Source organism: Mustela lutreola, chromosome 1, assembly GCF_030435805.1.
Source record: "Mustela lutreola isolate mMusLut2 chromosome 1, mMusLut2.pri, whole genome shotgun sequence".
NCBI lineage: Eukaryota > Metazoa > Chordata > Mammalia > Carnivora > Mustelidae > Mustela > Mustela lutreola.
The window spans coordinates 180745463-180770184 of NC_081290.1; the positions used below are offsets into that span (position 1 = coordinate 180745463).

At 39.4% G+C, this 24722-nt stretch overlaps 1 protein-coding gene across 1 annotated transcript in view; it reads left to right on the plus strand.

Annotated features, from left to right (window-relative positions):
- Positions 1–24722, plus strand: part of ATM (ATM serine/threonine kinase) — a 122912-nt gene that overhangs the window by 18799 nt on the left and 79391 nt on the right. The window contains exons 8-24 of the mRNA XM_059179712.1: positions 3055–3220; positions 4109–4347; positions 6164–6327; positions 7068–7237; positions 8815–9186; positions 10231–10425; positions 11428–11523; positions 12598–12823; positions 14421–14546; positions 15518–15643; positions 16600–16689; positions 18367–18538; positions 19938–20137; positions 22478–22560; positions 22657–22812; positions 23886–23961; positions 24105–24235. Of these exons, the coding sequence (XP_059035695.1) occupies positions 3055–3220; positions 4109–4347; positions 6164–6327; positions 7068–7237; positions 8815–9186; positions 10231–10425; positions 11428–11523; positions 12598–12823; positions 14421–14546; positions 15518–15643; positions 16600–16689; positions 18367–18538; positions 19938–20137; positions 22478–22560; positions 22657–22812; positions 23886–23961; positions 24105–24235 (2788 nt within the window). The remainder of the gene's footprint in view (positions 1–3054; positions 3221–4108; positions 4348–6163; positions 6328–7067; positions 7238–8814; positions 9187–10230; positions 10426–11427; positions 11524–12597; positions 12824–14420; positions 14547–15517; positions 15644–16599; positions 16690–18366; positions 18539–19937; positions 20138–22477; positions 22561–22656; positions 22813–23885; positions 23962–24104; positions 24236–24722) is intronic.

The window sequence follows — 24722 nt, forward strand, 5'->3', positions numbered from 1 at the left end:
ACTTTTGTGAAAATCAGTACTTTTGTGAAAGTCTCAGTTCATGGGTCAAAGAAAAAGTCTCAAAGGAAATCAAAGTAAGCTTGGAATTGGATGAAAATAAAAAAATACAACATGTCAAAAATTGTAGAATGCAGCTAAAGTTATGTTCAGAGGGTAATTTATGGCACTAACTGCCTATATTACAAAAGAGGGAAAAATATCAAATCAGTAATCTTAGTTTCCATCTCAAGAAACTGGAGAAACAAAACCAAAAACTTGGAAGCAAGCAGAAGAGCAGGAATCACTGAAATTGAAAACAGAAAAACAGAAGAGAACGTTTAATGAAACAAAGCTGATTCTTTGAAAATATCAGTGAAATCCAAAACTGCTAGTAAAAGTGACTAAGAACACAAATTGCTGAGAGTAGGGAGGAAATGGATATAATTGCCATCCTACAGGTATTAGAGGAGTATTAAGAGCACACCTCGAACAACCCTGTGCACGTCGACTTGACTGCTGAATTTACACGGGCCAGCTGCTTAGAACCACTCCTTGTCAGGACTCCCCCGATATGAAATGGGTACTTGAATAGTTCTGTAGCTATTAAAGAAATTGAATCCACGATTTAAAACCTTTCATAAAAGAAGTTGGGAACAGGACAAGGATGTCTGCTCTCGCTACTCCTGTTCAGCACTGTACTGCAATCTCTAGCCAGGGCAGCTCAGCCAGGAGCAGAGCATCCAGGTTGGAAAGAAGAAAGGAAACTGTTCCTATTTGTAGGTAGCATGATTGTCTATCTATAAAGTCCTAAGGAAGCTATAGTTAATTGAGTGTTATTAACTCCAGAAGCTCTTTTTATTATCATGTTCCTTCACTGTCCTTTGAGCTTTTTTGTTGTTGAGCTCATGGAGGAAATGAATTCACCTGCAAGCATGTCCTACAGCCTCTTTTTATTTTTTAATTAGTTGAACCTCTACGCTTCTGCAACTTTCACTGACTGTCTTATGCCAGTTCTTTTAACCACTTACTAGGATAGTATGTGGGATTCTGTGAGACTTGGGATCACTTCCCCCAACTAACAAAAGGCCTAAAGCTTGAGCTTTAGTTGAAGATAGTTGACATTCTCATTTTCCCTCTCTGCTCCTATCAGGTAATAAGAGGAAAATGCTCGGGGGCGCCTGGGTGGCTCAGTCAGTTAAAGCCTCTGCCTTCGGCTCAGGTAATGATCCCAGGGTTCGGGGATCAAGCCCTGCGGCAGGCTCTCTGCTCGACAGGGAGCCTGCTCCCCCGCCTGCCTCTTTGCCTACTTCTGATCTCTGTCAAATAAATAAATAAAATCTTAAAAAAAATTTTTTAAAAAGGGAAATGATCAAGATAACCATTCCTTTTTTTTTTTTTTTAAGGTTTTATTTACTAGAGAGTGTGCCCGTGCATGTGCACACACTAGTTGGGGGGTTGGGGAGCCAGAGGACAGGGAGGGGGCAAGCAGATGTCCCACACACAGCAGAGCCTGACACAGGACTTGATCCCAGGACCCTGAGATCGTAACCTGAGCTGAAGTCAGATGCCTCACCGACTGAGCCATCCAGGTCGTCCTCCTCCAGTTCCCATTTTCTTGTTTCCACATTTCTGTGTGTTAACTCAGTTTTTAACCATTTAGGTATTGTAATGACAGAAATTTGGGAAGCACTGATGCAGAGTTGTATAAATTAATGTCAGCTACGATAGGAATCGTTTGAATAATCATTTTCTTTACAATAATATTTGAGGTATTTATATTATTCTTTTGTGTTTGAATCTGATTTTAAATTATCTCTGCAGAATTATGTGATACATACAATTAAAAAGGAAGATACCATAGGTGTTACTCTCACTCATTTTTACCAGCCATGGACTCTATTTATATGGGGAGCAAATCCTGCATTAGCAGCTTTGGTTTTAGCTCCTGGTTCTGGGAGACGATTCTCAGTGCATCTCACCTTTTCTGCATACTTATGAGTGACTCTGACTGCTTTATTCCTGACTTTTTTAAAGTACATGTGTATAGTGAACCTTGGAAGGTGGAGATGGTGACAGAGATGATGGCTTCCTCAGAGCCAAGGACAGGTTTGCTCGCTGCCTGTGTGTCGCAGAAAGCTCGAGGGTTCTCTCACTGTTTGCACGTGTGTCACCTGTCTTTTCATGTCACCTTGGGGATTGAGGAATTTATGCAGAAAGGAAGGTACTCAGTCAGGAATAGTTTGTCTTCTGACAGCATCCGTGAAACTGGCATTCTGATCCCTTAGCTTACAAGTAGAGTAAAATCTCAGCCCCTTGACAGCATTCTTGATACATTTTACACTCGTTATTAATCAGACCGCCTCAAGACAAAGCAGTGGCCTGTGTGCTGTCCCATGCTCTGTTAGACCTAAAGGAAGGGACACAGATAGAAGTCAAGCAGCTTGTCTGAGGGCTGGCTGCACATAGTCTCTGGCCAAAAGTTGTTCCTCTCTTGAAGGCATTTTATGTAAAATAAAGTTCAATATGGATGTGATACTTTTACCATATTAAATGTAAATTAAGGGACGCCTGGGTGGCCCAGTCGGTTAAGCGGCTGCCTTCAGCTCAGGTCATGACCCCAGGGTCCTGGAATCGAGTCCCCCATCGGGCTCCTTGCTCAGTGGGGAGCCTGCTTCTCTGCCTCTGCTTGCCTCTCAGCCTGCTTGTGCTCTCTCTCTTTCCCTCTCTGACAAATAAAGTCTTAAAAAATAAAAATAGAAAATAAATGTAAATTAGTATGATTTTAAATCTTTTTCTCTAGATGGGATTACTGAAATTTATTTATTTAAAAAGATTTATTTACTTAGCGAGCAGGTGGGGCAGAGGAGGCAGGAGGAGGGAGAGAACCTCAAGCAGACTCCCCGCTGTGTGCGAACCCAGGACCCCAAGATCATGACCTCAGCTGAAGCCAAGAGTTGGATGCTTAACTGACTGAGCCACCCAGCTGGCCTGGAATATTGAAATTTAAATTAAATAAAGACTTTTAAGATAAACGCTTTGATAGTTCCTTTTTAATAATTTTTTTTTTTTTTTAAGAATTGTTCTCTGTGTACTTCAGTCTGTACCTTAAACCTGCACAAGACATTAATAGAGTTTTAGTGGCTAGAATAATTCATGCTGTGACCAGAGGATGCTGTTCGCAAACTGATGGATTAAATTCCAAATTTTTGGATTTCTTTTCCAAAGCTATTCAACATGCAAGGTAATCTAATCTCTTTTTGTTTTGCTTTGTATTGAAAACCCGTTTGATTTTCCTGTAAGACCATGTGTTCGCTCCAGTAACTAAAAATGTTACCAACTGAAAAAACAAAACAAAGCTGGCTCATTATAGTAGAATTAGTGGATTCCCAAAGAAAGTGTCAGCTGTACGCTTCCTGAATATCCAAAGGCAGACGGAACATGAAAACCACGTTCGTAAGTGGAAGACCAGTATTGCTTATCTAGGGACAGGAAAAGCCAAATGTCCTTTTTTTTTTTTTTTTTTTTTTAAAGATTTATTTATTTATTTATTTATTTGACAGACAGAGACCACAAGTAGACAGAGAGGCAGTCAGAGAGAGGAGGAAGCAGGCTCCCTGCTGAGCAGAGAGCCCGATGCGGGACTCGATCCCAGGACCCTGAGATCATGACCTGAGCCGAAGGCAGCGGCTTAACCCACTGAGCCACCCAGGCGCCCCCAAATGTCCTTTTAAGTAGTTTCATTTCCTCCATTTTTGAAAATAGATGTACTAAGAAAAAATAAAATGGGAACAGACTTTGGGAGTGTCAGTATCTGACATTTGTGTGACATTATCCAGTCCGTCCTGTGAAGCGTTGTATAAATGGTGGTGTTAGAAATCCGTTTCCTCTCATTTTGCAGTGTTTCAGCAGCAGGGAGCGAGTAGGGAGGATGCCTCAGCACCAGAGAAGAGCTGTTTTGTTTGTTCTGTTGCTCAGATTTTTTTTGTTTCTGAGTCATTCTGGAACTAAGGCTACTGTTACTTGAAGATGAGATTTTTTTTTTTTTCCAGCATGCAACTTCATAACTGCCTTCAGTTTTCATTTTTCTGCCCTGTTACACCAAGCTGAGTCTGTTTATTTTCTGTGACAGACAGGAAAAGAGCTCTGCAGGTCTGAATCACATCTTAGCAGCATTTGTTATCTTCCTCAAGACACTGGCTGCTAACTTTCGAATACGAGTGTGTCAATTAGGAGATGAAATTCTTCCTACCTTGCTTTATATTTGGACTCAACATAGACTTAATGATTCCTTAAAAGAAGTAATTATTGAATTATTTCAACTGCAAATATATGTGCATCATCCAAAGGGAGCGAAAACTCAAGAAAAAGGTATAAAAGTTTTTGCTGTTTTGAATTTGCTTCTTCATTAAAACACAGAGGCTTAAGTATTAAATTTTCTATTTCGTAGGAGGTTATGACCTTCCTCTGGATTGTTGTACTTGGTTAATGTTATTAGTCTTGAAGGTGCTTCTCACACTTTTTTTTTTAAGAATTTGAAGCTGTGGTAACAAATCCTGCCCTGCCTTACCATGTGTTTAGTACCTTTGTAAGTATTGTGAGGAACACAGACAAATGGGAGATGCTGATCCTTTGGCAGCTGTTGACGTGGCAATAATTAGGTGCCGGAAGGGATGACCCAGACTGGAGTATGAGTGAGTTTGGAGAAGACAGGGTCTTGTGTCTGCATACTGCTCTTATTAGAAGGTAAAAGAGATAAATGTGGACTGCGAACAGCGAGACTAATCAATTCCTCAGGAAGATGTGTCCATACTGCCTTAAACCTCACACTCAATCCAGGCCGCCATTTTTTCTGGAAAACCAGAAATGGTTTTTTTCTGGGAAACCAGAAATGAGTGACTTCTCCTCCTTTGATACCATTCCATCTGTCTCTCACCAAGAGAGTGTTGCTTGATAACAGATAGTGCATATTTGAAAGTGGTTGAGAGAGTAGATCTTAAAAGTACTCATCACAAAGAAAAAACTTTTTTTGTAACTACGTACGGTATATTAACTATGTAAGGCATTGTGGTCATTTCGCAGTGTGTACAGATACCAAATAATTATGTTGTACCTCCAAAATTAATGTTGTATGTCAGTTATACCTCAATTAAAAATAATCTTTAAAAAATCTTAGATGGTGTAGCTTCACTTAGTGACAGGAATTTTATTGGGTGGAACTGGAACTGCGTGGGTTCCCTCAGGCTCTTACTCTGTTTACCTTTGTGCCTGCACTAGCCTTTGGACAGATTGATCATGGCCAGTGTAAGGCCCTTGTTAGGAAATCAAACTCCATTGAGAAATAGCTAAAATGGTGGAAAACTGTGAGAGCCAATTTTTTTTTTCCCCCAAAGTCACTGTCTATGTTTAATGGGCTCTTTACCAATGTGAAGTTAGATGTATTTGTAGCCCATGAAACCACTGTTAAGTCAAAGAATGGTGGATTTTCTTAGGGTTTCCTCTTTCACACAGGATAAAGATGAGACTTATCCAGGAGATGACACTGTGTTTAGGGTTTTGGTTCACTGTGTATTTAGGATGAATTGGAAGTTGGTAGGATGATGAAGTCTGCCAGAAACACTCATGTGGTTTTAGGCTATACTAATAGATGTTATGGTTTGTGTGGGAAGTAATAGCTCCTTTGTTACCTACACTGGTCCGATCACAGTGGGCGTATCCTGTCCACCAGATTTCGTAGAGTCGCCATTTCAAGAGGGACAGGGTACTGGAGTGTGTTTAGGTACAGACAACTAGAATGAGGAGAAGTCTGGGCAACATGTCATTTGTACACTAAAGAAGCTAAGAATGTTTTTCTCTTAATGATAAACAGAGAACTTCCTCCTCATACAAATGATGGGACATATTGTATTTGTCTCAGGGGAGAAAAGAAATTAGGTTTTGATTGGGATTTTGATGGAGCTGAATAGAGAAAGTTAGATCAGAGTATAGAAGAATTTTACAACAAATAGCTGAGTGTGAGCCAGACAGTGGTACAAAGTCGGGCCTGCCAGGATATTGTCTGAAGAGGCCCGAGTACAGAATGGATGGCTGGACCGGTTTCCACCTTAACAGCTGAATGGTTCTGTGGGAGTTGGCAGTGCAAATGGAGTGTAGACGTAAACTGTATTTTTAATTTTTTGAATTCCAGGTGCTTATGAATCAAGTAAATGGAGAAGTATCCTATATAACTTATATGATCTGCTAATTAACGAGATAAATCATATAGGAAGCAGAGGGAAGTATTCTTCAGGCTCTCGTAATGCTGCTGTCAAGGAAAACTTGATTGAGTTAATGGCAGATATTTGTCACCAGGTACAGTAGGTCTTGTCACATTTTGAAATTTTCTATTAGTTTCCCTTTTACTGGGTTTTTAAAATGTGTGTTCTGATAAAAAGCCTTGTAAAATTACTTTGTATATGTAACTATTCCTTTCAAAACTCCGAATTTGGAATTGCTGTTCTGATTGAATAATTATTTTGCACATAAGAACGTAATGAAAACTAGTGATGAACTTTTTTTTCATGCTTTTTTAAATTTAAGATTTTACTTATTTGTCCGAGAGAGAGAAAGCAGGTGCGCACATAGCAGGGGGAGCAGGGGGCAGAGGGAGAAGCAGACTCCTCACTGAGCAAAGATCCTGATGCAGGACTCCGTCCCAGGACCCTGGGATCATGACCTTACCCGAAGGCAGATGCTTAATGGACTGAGCCACCCAGGCATCCCCAAATCCCTTTTTTTTTTTAAAAAATCAAAAGAAATTTTAAATTTAATCCCATTGAAAACAGATTTTTGCTTTACTTTTAGATGTCTTGGTACAAATGTTTCTGGGCAATAGAACTAATAACTTACTTGGTAATATCTGTTTTCGAGAGAGCTACTACAATCACGCAAAATATGTGTTACTGTGTTACGTGTATGTATTTCTTTAACTTATTACTCTTGCTCTGTGACTTCCCTGTGACTTCATTTGAGGAGGAATTTTTTTCCTTCAAAGTATTAGAAAACAGAATCTGTATATAAAGAAAAAAGATTTTCTTTTTGTTATCTTACAGATTTTTAATGAAGATACTAGATCTCTGGAGATTTCTCAGTCTTATACTACCACCCAAAGAGAATGTAATGATTACAGTGCGCCTTGCAAAAAGAAGAAAATAGAATTAGGCTGGGAAGTAATAAAAGATCATCTTCAGAAGTCACAGAGTGATTTTGATCTTGTGCCTTGGTAAAATGTTACTGTTTTCTCTTCCAGTGTCATTTTAGTCTCATTTAGCTTTTCTCATAAGCCCTGCAGTAGAACGGCCTGGCCATAACTAGGTCCATTGTCCAGTTGAAACCAGTCCCTGGTGAAGGGGAAGGTGCTTGCCAGGACCTCTGTTGATCAACCACAGAGGCTCGTGCTGGAGCCTGGGCCTGAGGGCCGCCTCACCGAAGCAGCTCGCCTTCGCAGGGAAGACGGGAGGACGGCTGCCCAGCAGGCGTGGAATGCGCTGAGCTGTGTGTCTCCACACAGAGATTTTAGCATGAAGAAATTGAAGATGGCATTCAGAGGTCACAGAATAATTTGGACCTTGTGCCATAGTAAAAGGTTGCCTTTTTAAAGAATTTACTGTGTATAGCATACACAGTTATTCAAATGATTAAATGAATTGTGGAGTTCTATGATATCACACAATATTAGGTCTGGTAGGAATCTTTAGAAAATGTCCAGCTCAGCCTGTTTGGTTTACCAAAAGGAAAAACAGGGAAAGGCTAAGCAGCTTGTCCAGGGACAGTCCGAAGTTTGTAGATGACAGTCAAACTCGTGTGATCTATGCCTTGATTTTTACCGTGGTGATGTCATATTTAAATAAACTGAGTCGTGAGGGGGAAGCATCTTGATTTAGATACTTGTTGCGTAAGTTCATGTTTCTTTTTTTTTTTTTTTAAGGTTTTATTTATTTATTTGACAGAGATCACAGTAGGCAGAGAGGCAGGCAGAGAGAGAGAGAGAGAGGAGGAAGCAGGCTCCCTGCTGAGCAGAGAGCCCGATGTGGGGCTCAATCCCAGGACCCTGAGATCATGACCTGAGCCGAAGGCAGCGGCTTAACCCACTGAGCCACCCCGGTGCCCTAAGTTCGTGTTTCTTTTACGTGGTGGAGGGATCCCTGTTTCAGAGTCTTCCAATTTTTCCACTTAGTCCGGGGTTAGTTACTGAATACGTGCTGTGTGCCAAGCATTAGGTAGGCATTCACGGATGAATAAGGGAAAGCTCCTCTTCGGGAGTAGTTCACATTCTAGAAAACTCATAGCAGATATTTACTGAATTAACTGAATGTCTAGGAAAAGCAGTTGTTTGGTTTTTTGTCTGTTTTCTTGATTTGGAGCAATCTTACTGGTGGCTGAAGAGCAAGGATGGAAATGACAACTACAAGTAGAAAAATCTAATTTACTTTAGTCTTGTTTTTAAGTAGGCTCCATGCCCAGTATGGGGCTTGAACTCATGATTCTGAGATCAGGAGTCACATGCTCTACCAACCTAGCCAGCCACGTGCCCCTAAGTTCGTTATTCCTCAAAGTTTTTATATAAGGGACGTAAGACAACTCACCTGCTTAGCCAGAGAATTATCATTCTTCCTGACACTCTAGGAAGCAGGGACGAAGAAATGTTCAAAGCCAGTGTATTTTGAGAGCAGTATGGAAAATAATGATGGCGATACTCTAGGATATTATTAAGAGTGCTGTGTCCATATGTTTGTTTTCGTTTAGTTTGTTCATGGAATTGAATAATTTTAATTTCAATTATCCTCTTATTTTATCTAGGTTACAGATTACAACCCAGTTAATATCAAAATATCCTTCAAGTTTACCTAACTATGAGCTGTCACCATTACTGATGATACTGTACCAGCTTCTACCTCAACATCGACACGGGGAGCGCACACCATATGTGTTACGATGCCTTACGGAAGTTGCATTGTGTCAAGGCAAGAAATCAAACCTGGAAGGCTCGCAGAAGTCAGATTTGTTGAAATTCTGGATTAAAATTTGGTCTCTTACCTTTCGTGGTATAAGTTCTGAGCAGATACAAGCTGAAAACTTTGGTTTACTTGGAGCTATAATTCAAGGCAGTTTAATTGAGGTTGATAGAGAATTCTGGAAGTTATTTACTGGGTCAGCCTGCAGACCGTCACAGTAAGTTGACTATGTATTTGTAAGAGATGTATGTATAGACATAAATACTTTTCTCGTTCCAGTTTTAAAGTTTGTAACTTGAGTTAGCAATATGATATATTTGATTTTAGATGTTTTTGTTGTTTGTCCAAGGAGTTTTTAATAAGTAAATAAATGTAAATGTAGTTTCAAGTGTAGAGAGTTCATTAAGACCAATTTTAAAGAATTAGGTGTTTAAATTTCTTTTATCTTTAATTGCATATTAAGTACATACTATTCAATATCCATAATTTTTTTTTTAGTAGTGCAACAGACAGTTATAATAAGAGATAGTTCTTCTCAAATGTAATCAGACTTCTCACAATTTTTTGTGTTCATTCAGTCAGTAGACATTCCCTCTGTACTTAGATGTGTTGGGCATCATCTTAAGCGTTAGTAGCAGCTCGATGGTAAATACGGTAGACAAGGTCTTTCTACCTAAAAGAGCTTATTTTTTAGCAAAGAGGATGGTTAACAAATTTGGAATGAGTTCAGAGCTTGGAGTTAGGACCTGCAGTGACACAGGGACACTGAATCCAGAAACTCAATCTGCTATAGAACAAGATGTTCGAATCCTTCTAAGGGACTCGTAGGAAGTCAGGAAGCATATCTTGAAAACTCATGCAAAAGAGCGGAAGCCTCAGGCTGAAAGTTTTACTCACGGAGAGACTTTGGATGCCCTGGAGATTCAAGTTGTCCTTGAGGAAGCTGGTAACACTTAAAGTTGGAAGTGAACTGGTAACGCTTAAAATGGATGCATTGCTGGTTTTCCTGCTGGAATAACATGGACGAGTCTCCTCCTGCAGTGATTCTCTCCCCTTCTTGACTCTCCCGCTCTGTCCCTCAAGGGTGTCAAACACGTTGTTAGTCTTCTTCACACTCAGTCTACTTTTGGTTATTCTCATGATGCCACCTATGGCAAATCGTCGACTCACAGCAGCTGTGTTAGAGAATATAAAGACCTTCTAGGATTGGGAAAAGAAAAGAGCTGATTTTTAACAGTAGCCGTCCTTTGCTTTGTTGTAGTCCTGCAGTCTGCTGCCTGACTCTGGCGATGGCCATCTGTGGGGTTCCAGAAACTGTAAAAACGGGAGTGGAGCAGAGTATATGTGAAGTAAATAGAAGTTGTTCTTTAAAGGAACTGATAATGAGATGGCTCTTACTCTGTCAGTTAGAGGATGACTTGGAAGACAGGACAGAGCTGCCACCGGTTCTTCACAGGTAACGAGCTCATTAGCGTACGGCCGCTCTTTGTGTCCTACGTACTCGCCATTTTCTGAATGGAGGTGGCTTGTTCTTTCTCAGAGCTCACCCCAGATGCTAACAGGACCTTTGTTTTCACGCCGTTCTGCGTCTCTGCTCGGATCTCGTTTCTGTTCTTTTACTTTGTTCTTATCTCCGCTGAGACGGTGAGAGTAAGGGGGATGTGCCTGGATAATAGGAATTCCAATTCTTTGAGCACTTCTGTGTTCCTTGTGATTTTCTGTGACTGGTTTTGTTTGAACATATCTCTGATGCAGACATATCCTGGAATCATGATGAGAGTATATTCTCGGTGACAGGTGTTCAGTTAATGGGGGGAGGACTCTGGAGACAAACAGAATGAGGCTTAAACACCAGGAGGGGGGAGCAGCTGGTCTTTGTAACCTTTCCACAGCTGGTAGGCGGGACTGAAGGACATAGGACAGACCTTTGGATCCTAGTGCTTTTCTTTTCTTTCTTTCTTTCTTTTTTTTTTTTTTTAAAGATTATTTATTTATTTATTTATTTATTCGGCAGTGTGACAGTGAGAGAGGGAATACAAGAGGGGGAGTAAGAGAGTGAGAAGCAGGCTTCCCTCTGAGCAGGGGGCCCGATGCAGAGCTTGATCTCAGGACCCTGGGGTCACGACCCGAGCCGAAGGCAGATGCTCAACCACTGAGCCAGCCAGGCGCCCCGGATCCTAGTGCTTTTGCTTTAATTTCTAACTTACTTATTTTAGAAATGATTTTTAAAAATTGGACAAGCCTGCTGCCAGAAAGTATTGAAAGTAGTAGTGACATAAAGTGTCTGCTTCTTAATTCTTGTTTTAGATGTTAAATAATTCAGTACAGATGAAAGAAATTTTAATTTTGGATCCAGGTTTTAGAGGTCAGGATTACAGCCAGACATGATGTGTAGGTTTGAAGAATGCTTTACATGGCTTTTGGTCTTCTAAGTGAAGATTTTTTTTTTTCTTTGTAGTAATTTTCCTCATCTTGCAGTAGAGAAAATTCTTGTGAGTCTCACTGTGAAAAACTGTAAAGCTGCAATGAATTTTCTCCAAAGAGTGCCAGAATGGTATGTTACCTAATAGAGTTCTGTGTTGTTTTAAGTTACGGCTTTAATTACAAAGGTAATAATTTCAGCAGAGCAGTAGCTACATCTCAAAAATTGGGGAAATAAGTTGATCAATTTATTTTTTATTTTCTTAAAGGTTTTATTTATTTATTTGACAGAGAGAATGAGAGAGGGAACACAAGCAGGGGGAGTGGGAGAGGGAGAAGTAGGCTTCCTGCTGAGCAGGGAGCCTGATGTAGGGCTTGAGCCCAGGACCCTGGGATCATGACCTGAGCTGAAAGCAGACACTTAACTGAGCCACCCAGGCGCCCCTAAGTTGATCAGTTTTAAAAAACATCATAACTATTAGCCTATTAGGGAAAAGCTTTTTTTAATTCAGTGACAATAACCTGTAGCTGTGATTTTTGATCCAGTTGACGGTCTTTTCATTCTCTGTAGCAGAGCTTGTGACATTTGCCATTGGAAGGTATGATGGTGATGGAAGTTTAGCAATGAATTCTTTAAAGATGTGATCCATTTTTGTATGTCCAGTAAAATCTGTTAACTCTAAAACTAATGGTTAATGGAGGATAGGAAAAGTAAAAATAAATCTAAAGATCTCATTTTAGTTGATTGATTCAAGAGGCTTGTGTTTATCGTTGTGGTTGAAAATGACTCACTGGCATGAAGATTCCTAATCTCCCTGGAGAGGGGAGAGGATGAAAAACTCCTTCATTTCGGAGAAATCAACAGGCAAAAAGGAAAATATTTTCAGATAATGTTTATCTTAGTGTTTATGCTTGGTATTATTAATGTTTTCTTTCTTAATACTTTCTGAATTTGCCTGGAGATTGTGACCTGTATATTTTCATCCATCTATTAATAAAATTTGCTACCGCATAATGAAATTTGGTGCAGGTAGGTATCAATTCCAGGAAGAGAAGCATTTAAAAGGATAATCCATGAACTCTGTATAAGCAGTGTGTGAATAACAGAGGCACAAAATTAACATGTTCGTTTGTAACATATTGGTGCTGTATGGAGGTGAAGCAGTTGGTCATTCAGTAATAAATTTAAGATCTTACTTTTTTGAAGTGAACAACACCAAAAAGTTCAAGAAGAGCCTTCATTCTCAGAAGTTGAAGAATTGTTTCTCCAAACAACTTTTGACAAGATGGATTTTTTAACCATTGTGAAAGAATGTGCTCTAGAAAAGCACCAGGCCACCGTAGGCTTTTCTGTCCACCAAAACCTCAAGGAGTCACTGGATCACTATCTCCTGGGATTATCAGAACAGCTTTTAAATAACTACTCGCCTGAGGTGAGACCTTCCGAAGAACTAAGGCCTGTCTTTGGCTCAACTTTGGTGGACGGTTAGGAAGGAGAAATGGGCGGGAAGGGCCCTAAGGATGACGAGAGGTTTGATTAAAAAAACAAAGTGACAATGTATACAAATGTGTACGAATAGGGAAAACTGAGCGTGAAAGAAGGAAAACCCAAGAAGAATAATTTGTATTTCTTTGGTACCGGGAATTCTAGTAGACATTGAATGAATAGGATTCCTTGTGTACGTTAGTGGAGAGTAATAATGGTTTTGAGCATAGGGAGGCGATGATGAGAAAGAACATCTACATACAGAGGAGGGAGGTGTTAGAATGACAGGAAAGGACATCATTTAAACTGCTCTGATAGATTTGGGTAACACTTGAAGAAGTGGGTAATAAAATGTAATAGAGGAACTGGCAGGTTCCTCTAGAGGAACTAGTAATTTCTCATAAATCATTTCCTTTGCCTTCTTAAGATCACAAATTCTCTTTGTGTGTGCTGTTCTCTTGCCAAAACTCTCTTTTGACATGAAGTTAATGTCTTTCTGCTTATTTCTTCTTTTTTTTAAAATCTGCTTATTTCTGTCTGTTCAATTCATCCATGTGTCAAAATCCTGCTAAAACCATTCTTAGATAATCTAAGCCATGGTAATTGATCTTTTAATTTTCATAGTACTTAATTTCATAGTACTTATTTCTTTTTAAAGTGAGACTTAACAGCTTCCTTGTACTGTGGTTATTTGTATGTTTTACACACAAATGTCTCAAATGTCTCAAACTCGTTGAGGGGCATATATATTTTTATTAATCTTTGTGTCTTTCACAAAGCCTTATAATATGGTAAATGATTAAATATTTGTTGACTAAAATAAAATCTGCAAGTTACTCAGTGGAGTGAATTCAGTAGTCAAAGATGATGACCCAGAGAACCGGAGAAGAGACAGAATGCCTTATCCTTAGTTACCGGCATTCTCCCACATCACAGTTGTAACCATTTTGTAACACAGTCTTCTGTGTTTTCCCCTAAAATGCCATTTCCTACTGGATAGGAACAAAGCAGTCTGAACATCTTTTCTGTATAGCTGTTAGAAATTTGTAAATAATTTTATAAAATTGGCTATGTGGTATCTACTTGGAAAAATTTGTGCTGGTTTCTGGAGTCTAAAAAGCTGAATAAGTCAAGGTTCTTATCCTGCAGAAGAGTTCAGAATGTCATTTGAATATATCTTTATGTAAATCTGATTTCTGCCCATGTTCTAAGAGTTACTGACTTTTATCTGTCTACCATTTTTTTCTTCTTTCCTTTCTTAACAAATGTTAAGGGTCTATGTGTGTGGTCCTCTGTGCCACTTTAGGAGGAGACAGATACTTAACCTGGCCATTAAGAAGTACTTCTCTTTTTCCTGAGAATCCTAGTTACCACTCTGCAGGGGTCTCTTTGTTCGTAGAGATAATCAGAATCATGCCACTATTCACTCCAATAGCTAAACTTGTTTCTTAATAGGTACATAAATTTTTTCTTACAAATGATAACCGTGCACTACTCAATTATTTATGAAATGAGTATTTTTTTATTTTTTGTTTTACTATAAGACTGCAAATGCAGAAACGCTTATCAGGTGTTCGAGTCTTCTGGTGGGTGTTCTTGGATGCTACTGTTACGTGGGAGTAGTAGCTGAAGAGGAAGCGTATAGATCAGAACTGTTCCAGAAAGCCAAGGTATGAAAATTTATTCTAGTCAAGTTTTGGATAAATTTGAAGGAATATATTCCTGGGAGAACTGGTATACTTGCTTGGAAAAAGAAAATTTTTATATAGGTTAACTCTTTTTTATTTATGCCACCTGAGAGAAACGGTACTGTCCTTAACACTTGCAGTTACTATAAGCCAACTATGAATAGAATAATTGAAATCATACACATTAAATTTAATCTTATTAACAAAAATACTGATTTTTATGGGTACTTTTAAAAAAGTTTTTCCTGTGGGATGCCTGGGTGGCTCAGTCGGTTGGGCATCTGCCTTTGGCTTAGGTCTTGATCTCCAGGTTTTGGAATCAACTCGCAAGTTGGGCTCCTTGCTCAGCAGGGAGTCTGCTTTTCTCCCTCTTCCTCTATCCCTCTCCCTGCTTATGCTCTCTCTCTCACTCTCAAATAAATAAATAAATAAAATGTCAAAAAAAAATTTTTCCCCCGTGATCGTTTTAAACAATCCTTGTTGAGTTTCATATAGGTAGGTTCTAAGTGTGAAACTTTCATCTTTGTGTACTCTTCAGTCAGTGGTATGATTGGTAAGGATAACTGGGTGTAAGATAATTTAAAAAAATTGCTACCATGATTTTTAATTACATTATATAACCAAATATAACCCCTTTTTTTTTTTTAAGATTTTATTTATTTGTCAGAGAGACAGAAAGAAAGAATGGGGGAAGGGGAGGAGCAGAGGGGGAAGCAGGCTGAGGAGTAAGCCTGCTTAGTCCTAAGCAAGGAGCCTGATGCAGGACTCAATCTCAGGACCTCGATCATGAACTGAGCTGAAGGCAGACAATTAGCAGGCTCAGGTGCCTAGGCGTCCCAACCAAATACAACTTCTAGAAACACTTAATTTTACTTCTTAAGTAAAACTTTGAAAAGCAGTCACAAAACTGTAATTTTAACTGGAGTTTGGGTTTTTCCTTCTTTTCTTAATAGTCTCTAATGCAGTGTGCAGGAGAAAGTATCACTCTGTTAAAAAATAAGACCTACGAGGAAGCTAGGGTTGCTTCCCTGAGGAATGTGATGACTCTCTGTACTGGTTGCTTGTGCAACTGTACCAAGGTACGATGTGCTTATGTGACTGGTCAGTCTGGGAGGTAGTACCTGGTGGGTTGGTTGGTGGTGTAACTGGGATTTGGGTTTATACACTGATTGAAAGTTAGAGTGAGTGCTAAATAGAAGTAGCAACTGAAGGAAAAAAGAAGCACAGGTCATCTGAGTTTCTCATGGAATAAGTTCAGCATTTCAGAAGGTTTCGGAGGTTATTTTACCGCTTTTAGGCACAACTACATGGGCGATTCTTTTATTGCCCACATTATTATTCATTTCATAAAAACTTGTTGACTGCTGGCTGTGTGATGTGCATACCACTATGACTGGGCTAGCAAGCACCATGAAGCCATTCCTCTCTTCTGCCCGGACAGTCTTCTGTAACACTCAGTAGAAAGTGCTACTCTGTGGAATCTTCATTTTGATTGAGAACAAGCCTCAGGTGTAGCTGAACCAGCCCAGAATGTTGGTAAATCGTTGGAAAAAACATTTTTGGAAGCTGATGATAACTGCATGGCTGTATAATGGTATTACCAGCATATACTTTTGATTTTGTAATGTGTTTTTCTTTTTTTTTCTTAAACTAAAAAAAAAAAAAAGGTATTTTTCTGTGTGTGTATTTTTTTGTTTTTGTTTTTGTTTTATGAATGGGAAAGGAGAGACATGGAAGAATGAACTCTAACTTACATTATTACTTAATGTTTAAGGTCAGTAGTTGGTATTTTACTTTAATGCTTATACACAATTTAATGGACTATAGTTATTACTTTAAAAAAAGAGGTTAGTGTTGTTAATGCAGTTTATGTGTTGACCCTAATAGTAACCTGTTTATTTATGCTTCTTAAAGATAGAGAATTTCCAGTGTAAAAAAAAAAAATCTATATTTCATTTAAGTTAGAGAAAATATTATCTGTCAAGGATAACTTTCTATTGTTTTGTTTGCTTTGTTTTTTTTGTCTTAATTACAGCCCAGTCCAAATAAAATTGCATCTAGATTTTTCCTACGATTGTTGACATCAAAGCTCATGAATGATATTGCAGATATCTGTAGAAGTTTGGTGAGTATGTTTGTTTTACCACCCTATTTCCTTGATTCTGAGATTTTTTTCATAGGTACCTCTCTTCAGTAGGGATACATCTCACAAAATGTGGCATCTTGTATATTTTTTAAAATATGGAAATTAAAGTTAACTTGGCTTTAGGGAGGAACATACTGTTTGCTTCTTAAGGTCGGTGCATTGCATACCGCTCAGCTTTTAATTTCTCAGTAATGAAAATAGGTTGAACGATTAGAAACTAATCATCCAGGCTCATACTTACTTCTGTCTAACACGGTAGCAAAATTCAAAATAATCATCTGTCCTTAAAAATAAAAACAAAAGAGACCCCTGGGTGGCTTAATCATTGAGCATCTGACTCTTGGTTCCAGCTCAGTTCATGATGTCAGCATTGTGAGATGGAACCTAGTGTCGGGCTCTGTTCTCCGTGTGGCACCTGCTTAAGATTGTCTCTCTCTCTCTGCTCCTCCCCAGCACCCCCTGCACCCCAGCTTGTACACTCTCTTGTGCTCTTCTGATAAAAATAAAAATAAAAATAAAAACAATATTACCAGATAAGCAACATAATTTCATCATGGTATTTTTTTTTTCCTATACAAATAGATTTAAGCTACACGTACTTTTTTGTATGGAACAGTGCCTGGCACATGCAGTAGATACTTAAATATATGTTAAATTAAAAAAATATTCTGTAACTTGGTTCTTTTCACTTAATAATAAATCTTGGTCATTTTTCCATGTTGCTGTATGCTACCATTGTCTTTACCTTTTTTTAATAGTAGCTTTGTATTTCATTATTGGGAATAGTATATTTGTATTTTTAGCCTATCTGACCTTAAGATTGGAAGTGGTTTCTATTTTTCTGTTATTGTTAGAGTTTTTGTAGTAAAGATTCTAGTACTTTTGTCGATTTGTATTTGTGCATATGAGGGGTATAGAATAAATTCTAGCAGTGGAATTTTTTGTTCAAAAGGAATGTGAATTTTACTTTTTTTTTTTTTTAAAGATTTTATTTATTTATTTGACAGAGAGAGATCACAAGTAGGCAGAGAGGCAGGCAGAGAGAGAGAGAGGAGGAAACAGGCTCCCTGCTGAGCAGAGAGCCCGATGCGGGACTCGATCCCAGGACCCTGAGATCATGACCTGAGCCGAAGGCAGCGGCTTAACTCACTGAGCCACCCAGGCGCCCTGAATTTTACTTTTTGATGGATATTGTCACTTTCCTCCAAAATAGTCATACCAATTTATTCTTCTCCCCATATGCTCATTAATTTGGGGAATTAAAATCCTTAATATAGGAAATTATTTGGGAGCTCCTAGGTGGCTCAGTTGGTTAAGCAGCCAACTCTTGGTTTTGACTCAGGTTGTGATTGCACGTTCCTGGCACGCCCGGCAGGGAGTCTGCTGGGGCATCCTCTCCCTGCCTCTCCCCTGCTCGAGCGTACTCTGTCCTTCTCCCTTTCTCTCTCTTACATAAAACTTTAAAAAATTATCTTAAAAGTTTGTATAGTATTATTATAGACATATTACAGTTTATCCGTTTTTCATTGTTGGGCACTTAATAGAAATGCTGCAGTGTTCATACACCTGAATCTGAATTGTTTGAATAGATGAATTTTAACTACGTCATACTTTTGAAAGAAGCCAATTGAACATCTTTCTTTTCCTTCTTTGAAGGCGTCCTTGATCAGAAAGCCCCTAGACTTGGGAGAAGTAGAATCCATGGAGGACGATCCTGATGAGAATCTGATGGAGGTGGAGGACCAGTCGTCCATGAATCTGTTCACTGACGCCCCTGCCGGCGGCACTAGTGATGCGGCTGTGTCTGGAGACAGCCAGAGCGCCTTCGGTAAATACGCGTTTACTGCTTGGGGCTTTCACTTCTCTGCGTGGATTGGGCATTGTAGAAGGCCTTGTACATACCAACTTTATGCTCATTTTATTTTCCGTGATGTAGTCTGTTAGGTGTGTTCCCTTCTGTGTAGTTTAGATTGCTCTAATTATTAATTGAATTTTACTGTTTTCTTCTTCATGGGAGGAATTTAAACTATTTACAAAAGAAACAGATCTATGTGGTGGATTATTTGGAAAACAGAAAGCAGGAGAGTGAGAAGACCCATACAGCCATCACTCTTAACCTTTTCCCATTATAATCAGCGTCAGTGTTCAAATACTTTCTTATACCTCATTCAGCAGTTATAAGCATTTTTTATTAAGCTATTTGTATTGATAATTGTCCTTCTTGATGGCTTCATAATATTCCACTTAAACATATATATCATAATTCAGTTGACCATTTTTTCTTGTCAGAAATTTAGATTCCTTTTTTTTAATTTATTTTTTATTTATTTTCAGCGTAACGGTATTCATTATTTTTGCACCACACCCAGTGCTCCATGCAATCCATGCCCTCTGTAATACCCACCACCTGGTACCTGATCTCCCACCCCCCGCCCCTTCAAAACCCTCAGATTGTTTTTCAGAGTCCATAGTCTCTCATGGTTCACCTCCCCTTCCAATTTACCCCAACTCCCTTCTCCTCTCCATCTCCCCTTGTCCTCCATGATATTTGTTATGCTCCATAAATGAGTGAAACCATATGATAATTGACTCTCTCTGCTTGACTTATTTCACTCAGCATAATCTCTTCCAGTCCCATCCATGTTGCTACAAAAGTTGGGTATTCATCCTTTCTGATGGAGGCATAATACTCCATAGTGTATATGGACCACATCTTCCTTATCCATTCGTCCGTTGAAGGGCATTTAGATTCCTTTTTCTCTAATTACCAATATTGCAATGAATTTGTCTGTGTAGATTTTCTCATAGATTATTTCTGGATGACAGAATCCTAGGGTAACTTTCCATGAAGAATTTTGAAGCTGTTAGTATGTAATCTATTTCACCATAATCTTGCTTTCCATATACTTTTCTTTTTCCCCCCCATAGGCAGGAAGATATTTTTTTTTTTTTTAAGATTTTTTTATTTATTTATTTGACAGAGAGAGATCACAAGCAGACAGAGAGGCAGGCAGAGAGAGAGAGAGAGGAGGAAGCAGGCTCCTGCTGAGCAGAGAGCCCGATGCGGGACTCGATCCCAGGACCCTGAGATCATGACCTGAGCTGAAGGCAGCGGCTTAACCCACTGAGCCACCCAGGCGCCCGGCAGGAAGATATTTGAGCTAATGTTCAATATATGTGTTTGCTGTATCCCTCTCTTAGTTTTAATAAGTGCTTTTTATTTTCAGGTGCCATGAATCCTTTAGCTGAAGAACATCTGTCAAAGCAAGATCTACTTTTTTTAGACATGCTCAAGTTCTTGTGTGTGTGTACAACTACTGCTCAGACCGGAACTGTGTCATTTAGAGCAGCCGACATTCGGAGGAAATTGTTGATGTTAGTGGATACTAGCATGCTAGACCCTGCTAAATCTCTCCACCTACGCATGGTGAGTTAAGGGAAAGAGACACATCTTCAGTTATCTCTTTTGTTGCTGGATACATGTAACAGACTGACATGTTATAATCATGTAGTACCTTTGATGGCTTGAAATTACTTCCTCGAAGCATGAGTCTGATGCTAGTTATGAAATACACTTTTTGTGTAATGTACTGTGAAAAAATTTTAAGTGGATCCTTAAATGTTAAAACTTCATGGACTCTGGATAGATTTACTATCTTTGGGCATAAATAATTATTATAAGTTATTTAGAATTAGGCTAAGAACCACAGACTCTAATGTAAAAATAATATATAACCTTGTAGTTGAACTCTGAATCTTGGCCTTGACCTTAGTTTATTTGCTTTAAAGTTTGTTTTTGCTGTAAGTATTTTGTTTCTTCACAAATTTTTTTAAAATTCCAGTTTGCTAATATACACTTTAAATATTTTTTGATATAATTTCAAAGTGACAGTAAAGTTTCAGTACAATAGGAATTCTCCTGTTCCCTTCATACACTTGCACAGTTAACATTTTGCCAAATTTGCCTTTTCATTTTCTCTTTCTGAGTGTGTGCATGCTCTCTCTCTCTCTCTCTGTCTCAGGCACACACACAAACACACAGACACACACATACGTCTTCTGAACCATTTTGAGATTAATTTGCTGATGTGATGCCCCTTATTCTTCAGTGTATGTGCTAAAAACAGTGTCCTCTCCTACATAAGTACAGTCTAATTGGGAAACTAACATTGTAGCATTGCGATTAGCTGTGAAGTCTGTTCAGTCTCTTTGAACCTGGAGCACTTCCTTAGTTTCTCCTCTTTTCTGACCTTCATATTTTTAAATAGTACAACCAACTCGCCCTCTAGGAGCCCTCACTTCAGGTTTGTCTATTTCCGGTAATTAGATTTAGATTTAGGTTTTGGTGAGAATGTCAGAAAAGGAATCCCTCTCCTGCCCTACTCCCAACAGTCTGTCTGTCTTTCAACTGATAGATGAAACTTCCAGCTCCAGTCCAACATTGTAGAATTTGTTTTCTTCTCTTTCCATATTTGTAGCTCCGTTTTCCAGCAGTAAGAAAGCTGGCTTCCCACTTAACTTCAATACAGTTACTTTTTTACTCAGAATTCTTTTATGTAACTTTTACCCCCTGACTGTGTAGGCCATCGTCCCCTTCGCCCCAGCACCAGTGAACTCTGAGGGAGAGCCTCTGGCTCAGTGGGTGTGCAGGGCGAGTCCACGGGCACGTCCCCAGGCCCGGCAACTTGGCAAATGTGCCTGTGTTTCCTCAGCCCTGGGAAACACGCCAGGGCTTGATTAGAACTTCTTCAGTCAGGTGGGTTAAGTCCCTGGTGGAATCCCTTGTCATGTTCCTGTGGAGGTGAACAGACTGGTTGATCTCCACACCCAGCAAAGATGCTTGGTTGAGCCCTATTTGTTTCCCTGGTTTTGACCCTGGCAAACTAGTCAAGTCTCCAGCCCTGGCCAGTGAGGAGGGCTATGTGCTTTTCTTGAAGCTTTGGTGCTTAAAATCAGTTGAAGACACTCAGAAACATCACATGTTGACTCTCAAGGCAAGTATTTAAAATGGTCCAGGTTAGTCTTCTTTTATAATATCTAAGGAATAAGAAACCTTTTTCTACATACAGATGGTGGGAAACAATGTCTTCTCTTTTCTTACTATAGCTAGAAAGGGATTTGGCAGCTCTCAGAAACCTTCTGCCTGCTTGCACTTACCGTGATTTTTACCTGATGGTTGCTGCGTGCTTCTTGGTGTCCACAGTAGTATGGGGAACCCTACACAGTTGCTTGATAAGAGGGTAACTCAGGGTATTTATGACTTTTTCACCACCCACCATTATCTCTGCTGTCCAAAATTCATTCCTGTAACTGTTTTTACCATTGAAATCTCATCCCCAGGCATAACAATAGTTTCAGATTCTTGCTCAGGATCTTAACCCCAACCCCAACAGTGAAAACAACTACCTACCTAAGGAATTCCGCAATAAATGCTAGACAGTTACATTCATTTTCTTTAGTCCTCACAGGAAGCTGGCCGGGTACATGCTGTATCCACATTTTATAGGTGAGAGTCCAAAGGCTCAGGTGACAAGGCCAGTTTTTTAACCACACAAGTAACAGGCTGGAGTGCCAGCATTTGAATCCAGCTCTGTTTAACTTCAGACTTTTTTTTTTTTTACCATCTTGCCTCCTTTAGAAATTCGGTGGTCTTTTTTTGTATGCAGGTGTGTATGTGTGCCTGTGTTGATGAATTTATGGTTTTATATATATACTTAAGCGAATGATTTATGAAAAAAATAATTTTTTCACCTTCTAATTATCTTAGTATCTAGTGCTTTTAAAGGAGCTTCCTGGAGAAGAATATCCTTTGCCAATGGAAGAGGTTGTTGAACTTCTAAAACCACTCTCGTAAGAAATTAAAACCATGTATTATGTTCACTTTAAATTTATAAATGAACTGCTATGTTCTGTTATACTCACAAAGGTAAACTTTCTCTGCTGCAGCAACGTGTGTTCTTTCTATCGCCGTGACCAAGATGTTTGTAGAACAGTTTTAAACCACTTAGTTCCTGTAGTGAGGAACCTGTGTCAAGGCGATATGGACGCTGAAAACACAAGGGATGCTCAAGGGCAGTTGCTAACAGTGATTGGAGCATTCTGGTAGGTGCGGAGCAGTGTGCGGAGTTCTTAATTCTCTTTTGCTACTCTGGATACAATTGCCAACTTTGCGTTTCTACCTTAGTGATGTAGGCTAATGTTAAATGTAACTATATGCAACCTTTGACAATAGTAGAATGTAGCTTCTGTCTCCCTCAGCTGCTTGAAGAACTAGCGAACACATTGGTTGTGTCTCTCTCTGGGTGTTTTTTGTGTGTAGTCACAGTGTGACGTATCCTGATGATACTGACAGAGGGGCACATATGTATAATTTAGAACCCTCAGACCCAACAGATCGATAAGGCCTTCTGAACTGATATAGAATATGGTTTTAAAATCTTTGTTATAAGGACAGAACTTTGCAGGGGCTCCTGGGTGGCTCAGTGGGTTAAGCCTCTGCCTTCCGCTCAGGTCATGATCTTAGGGTCCTGGGATCAAGCCCTCCCACCGGGTCCCCTGCTCAGTGGGGAGCCTGCTTCCCCTCTCTGTCTGCCTGCTTTTCTGCCCATTTGTGATCTCTCTCTTTCTCTGTCAAATAAGTAACTAAAAAAAAACTTTAAAAAAACCACAGAACTTTACAAATGTTTTCCTTTTAAAACAAGTTCATAACATGGTTTGCTGAAGTATGATAGCCCCTAGAGGAGGCATAATCATATAAAACAAATAATACACATTAAAATGAACTTTTTTTTAAGATTTTATTTATTTGTTTGCCAGAATGAGCAAAAGAGAGCATGGGCTGGAGGAGAGGGAGAAATAGACGCCCTGTTGAGCAGGGAGTGCAACACAGGTGCCATCCCAGGATGACCTGAGCTGGAGGCAGATGCTTAACTGACTGAGCCACCAGGCGCCCCTGAGATGAACTCATTTTCAACCTAACTTCTTTTATGAAAGTTAAGAATATTGACTGGTATATGCCACATGATGAGAATTAAATTTAGTATGGAAAGAGATTTTGGAAGAATAAGAATAATTAGAAGTTAGAAAAAGTGTAATACTCAATGATTTATTTGTTTTTTACACTGTGCTTTTACTGGAATAATTATTTGACCTTGAAACACTTAACTTTATTTCAGGCACCTGGCAAAGGAGGGGAAATGCACATTCTCTGTAAGAATGGCACTAGTAAAGTGCCTTAAAACTTTGCTTGAGGTGAGTTAGTCTATGTTAATTATTAGTAAGGTCTCCACTGAAATTTCTAAAGTAGCCTTTGTTTCTTTTTGTCAGCCAGTGATTTTTCTCTTATTATTTTATTTGACACCATTTGTTTGACACCATTTGTTCTTTTCCCATAGACCGATCCTTACTCAAAATGGGCTGTTCTTAATGTAATGGGAAAAGACTTTCCTGTAAACGAAGTATTTCCACATTTTCTCTCTGATCGTCATCATCACGTTAGCATGTTGGCTGCTGAGTCCGTCAACAGGTAATGGGGCCTGTCTTCCCGCAGTTCTGGGACGCTGCAGGTGGTAGGGTTGTGTAGCCAGGAAGAGGCCTGCGTTCGCTGAGAATACACTGTCCGCCTGGCAGTGATGCTTTCCCTTAGTTCTGACAGTCCCATCCCCTGGACAACCCTACTGCCTAGAGTTTGTAAATGAAAAGAGGCTTTGAGAGAGTAGGTAACTTGCTCGGTGCCGTCCAGCCAGTAAGTGGTGGAGCCGAATAAGGTGTGTCGGCTCTCACTTACGGGGCGGATGGACTGTTTGGATAGGGCTGTGATTTTACAGGAGTTTGTAAAATGAAAATGAGCACTTTTCCCCATGTGCTAATTACAATCAGATTCATGTGAGTGAATGTATAGTTAGGCGTTGGAGTAAGCCTGTCATAGAGACCTGTTTAAATGTTCGAGTCCTTGCAGAAGCAGTGTTAATTTCCCAGGACTGCATGTTTCTCAGGTGGTCTGGGTGATTTAT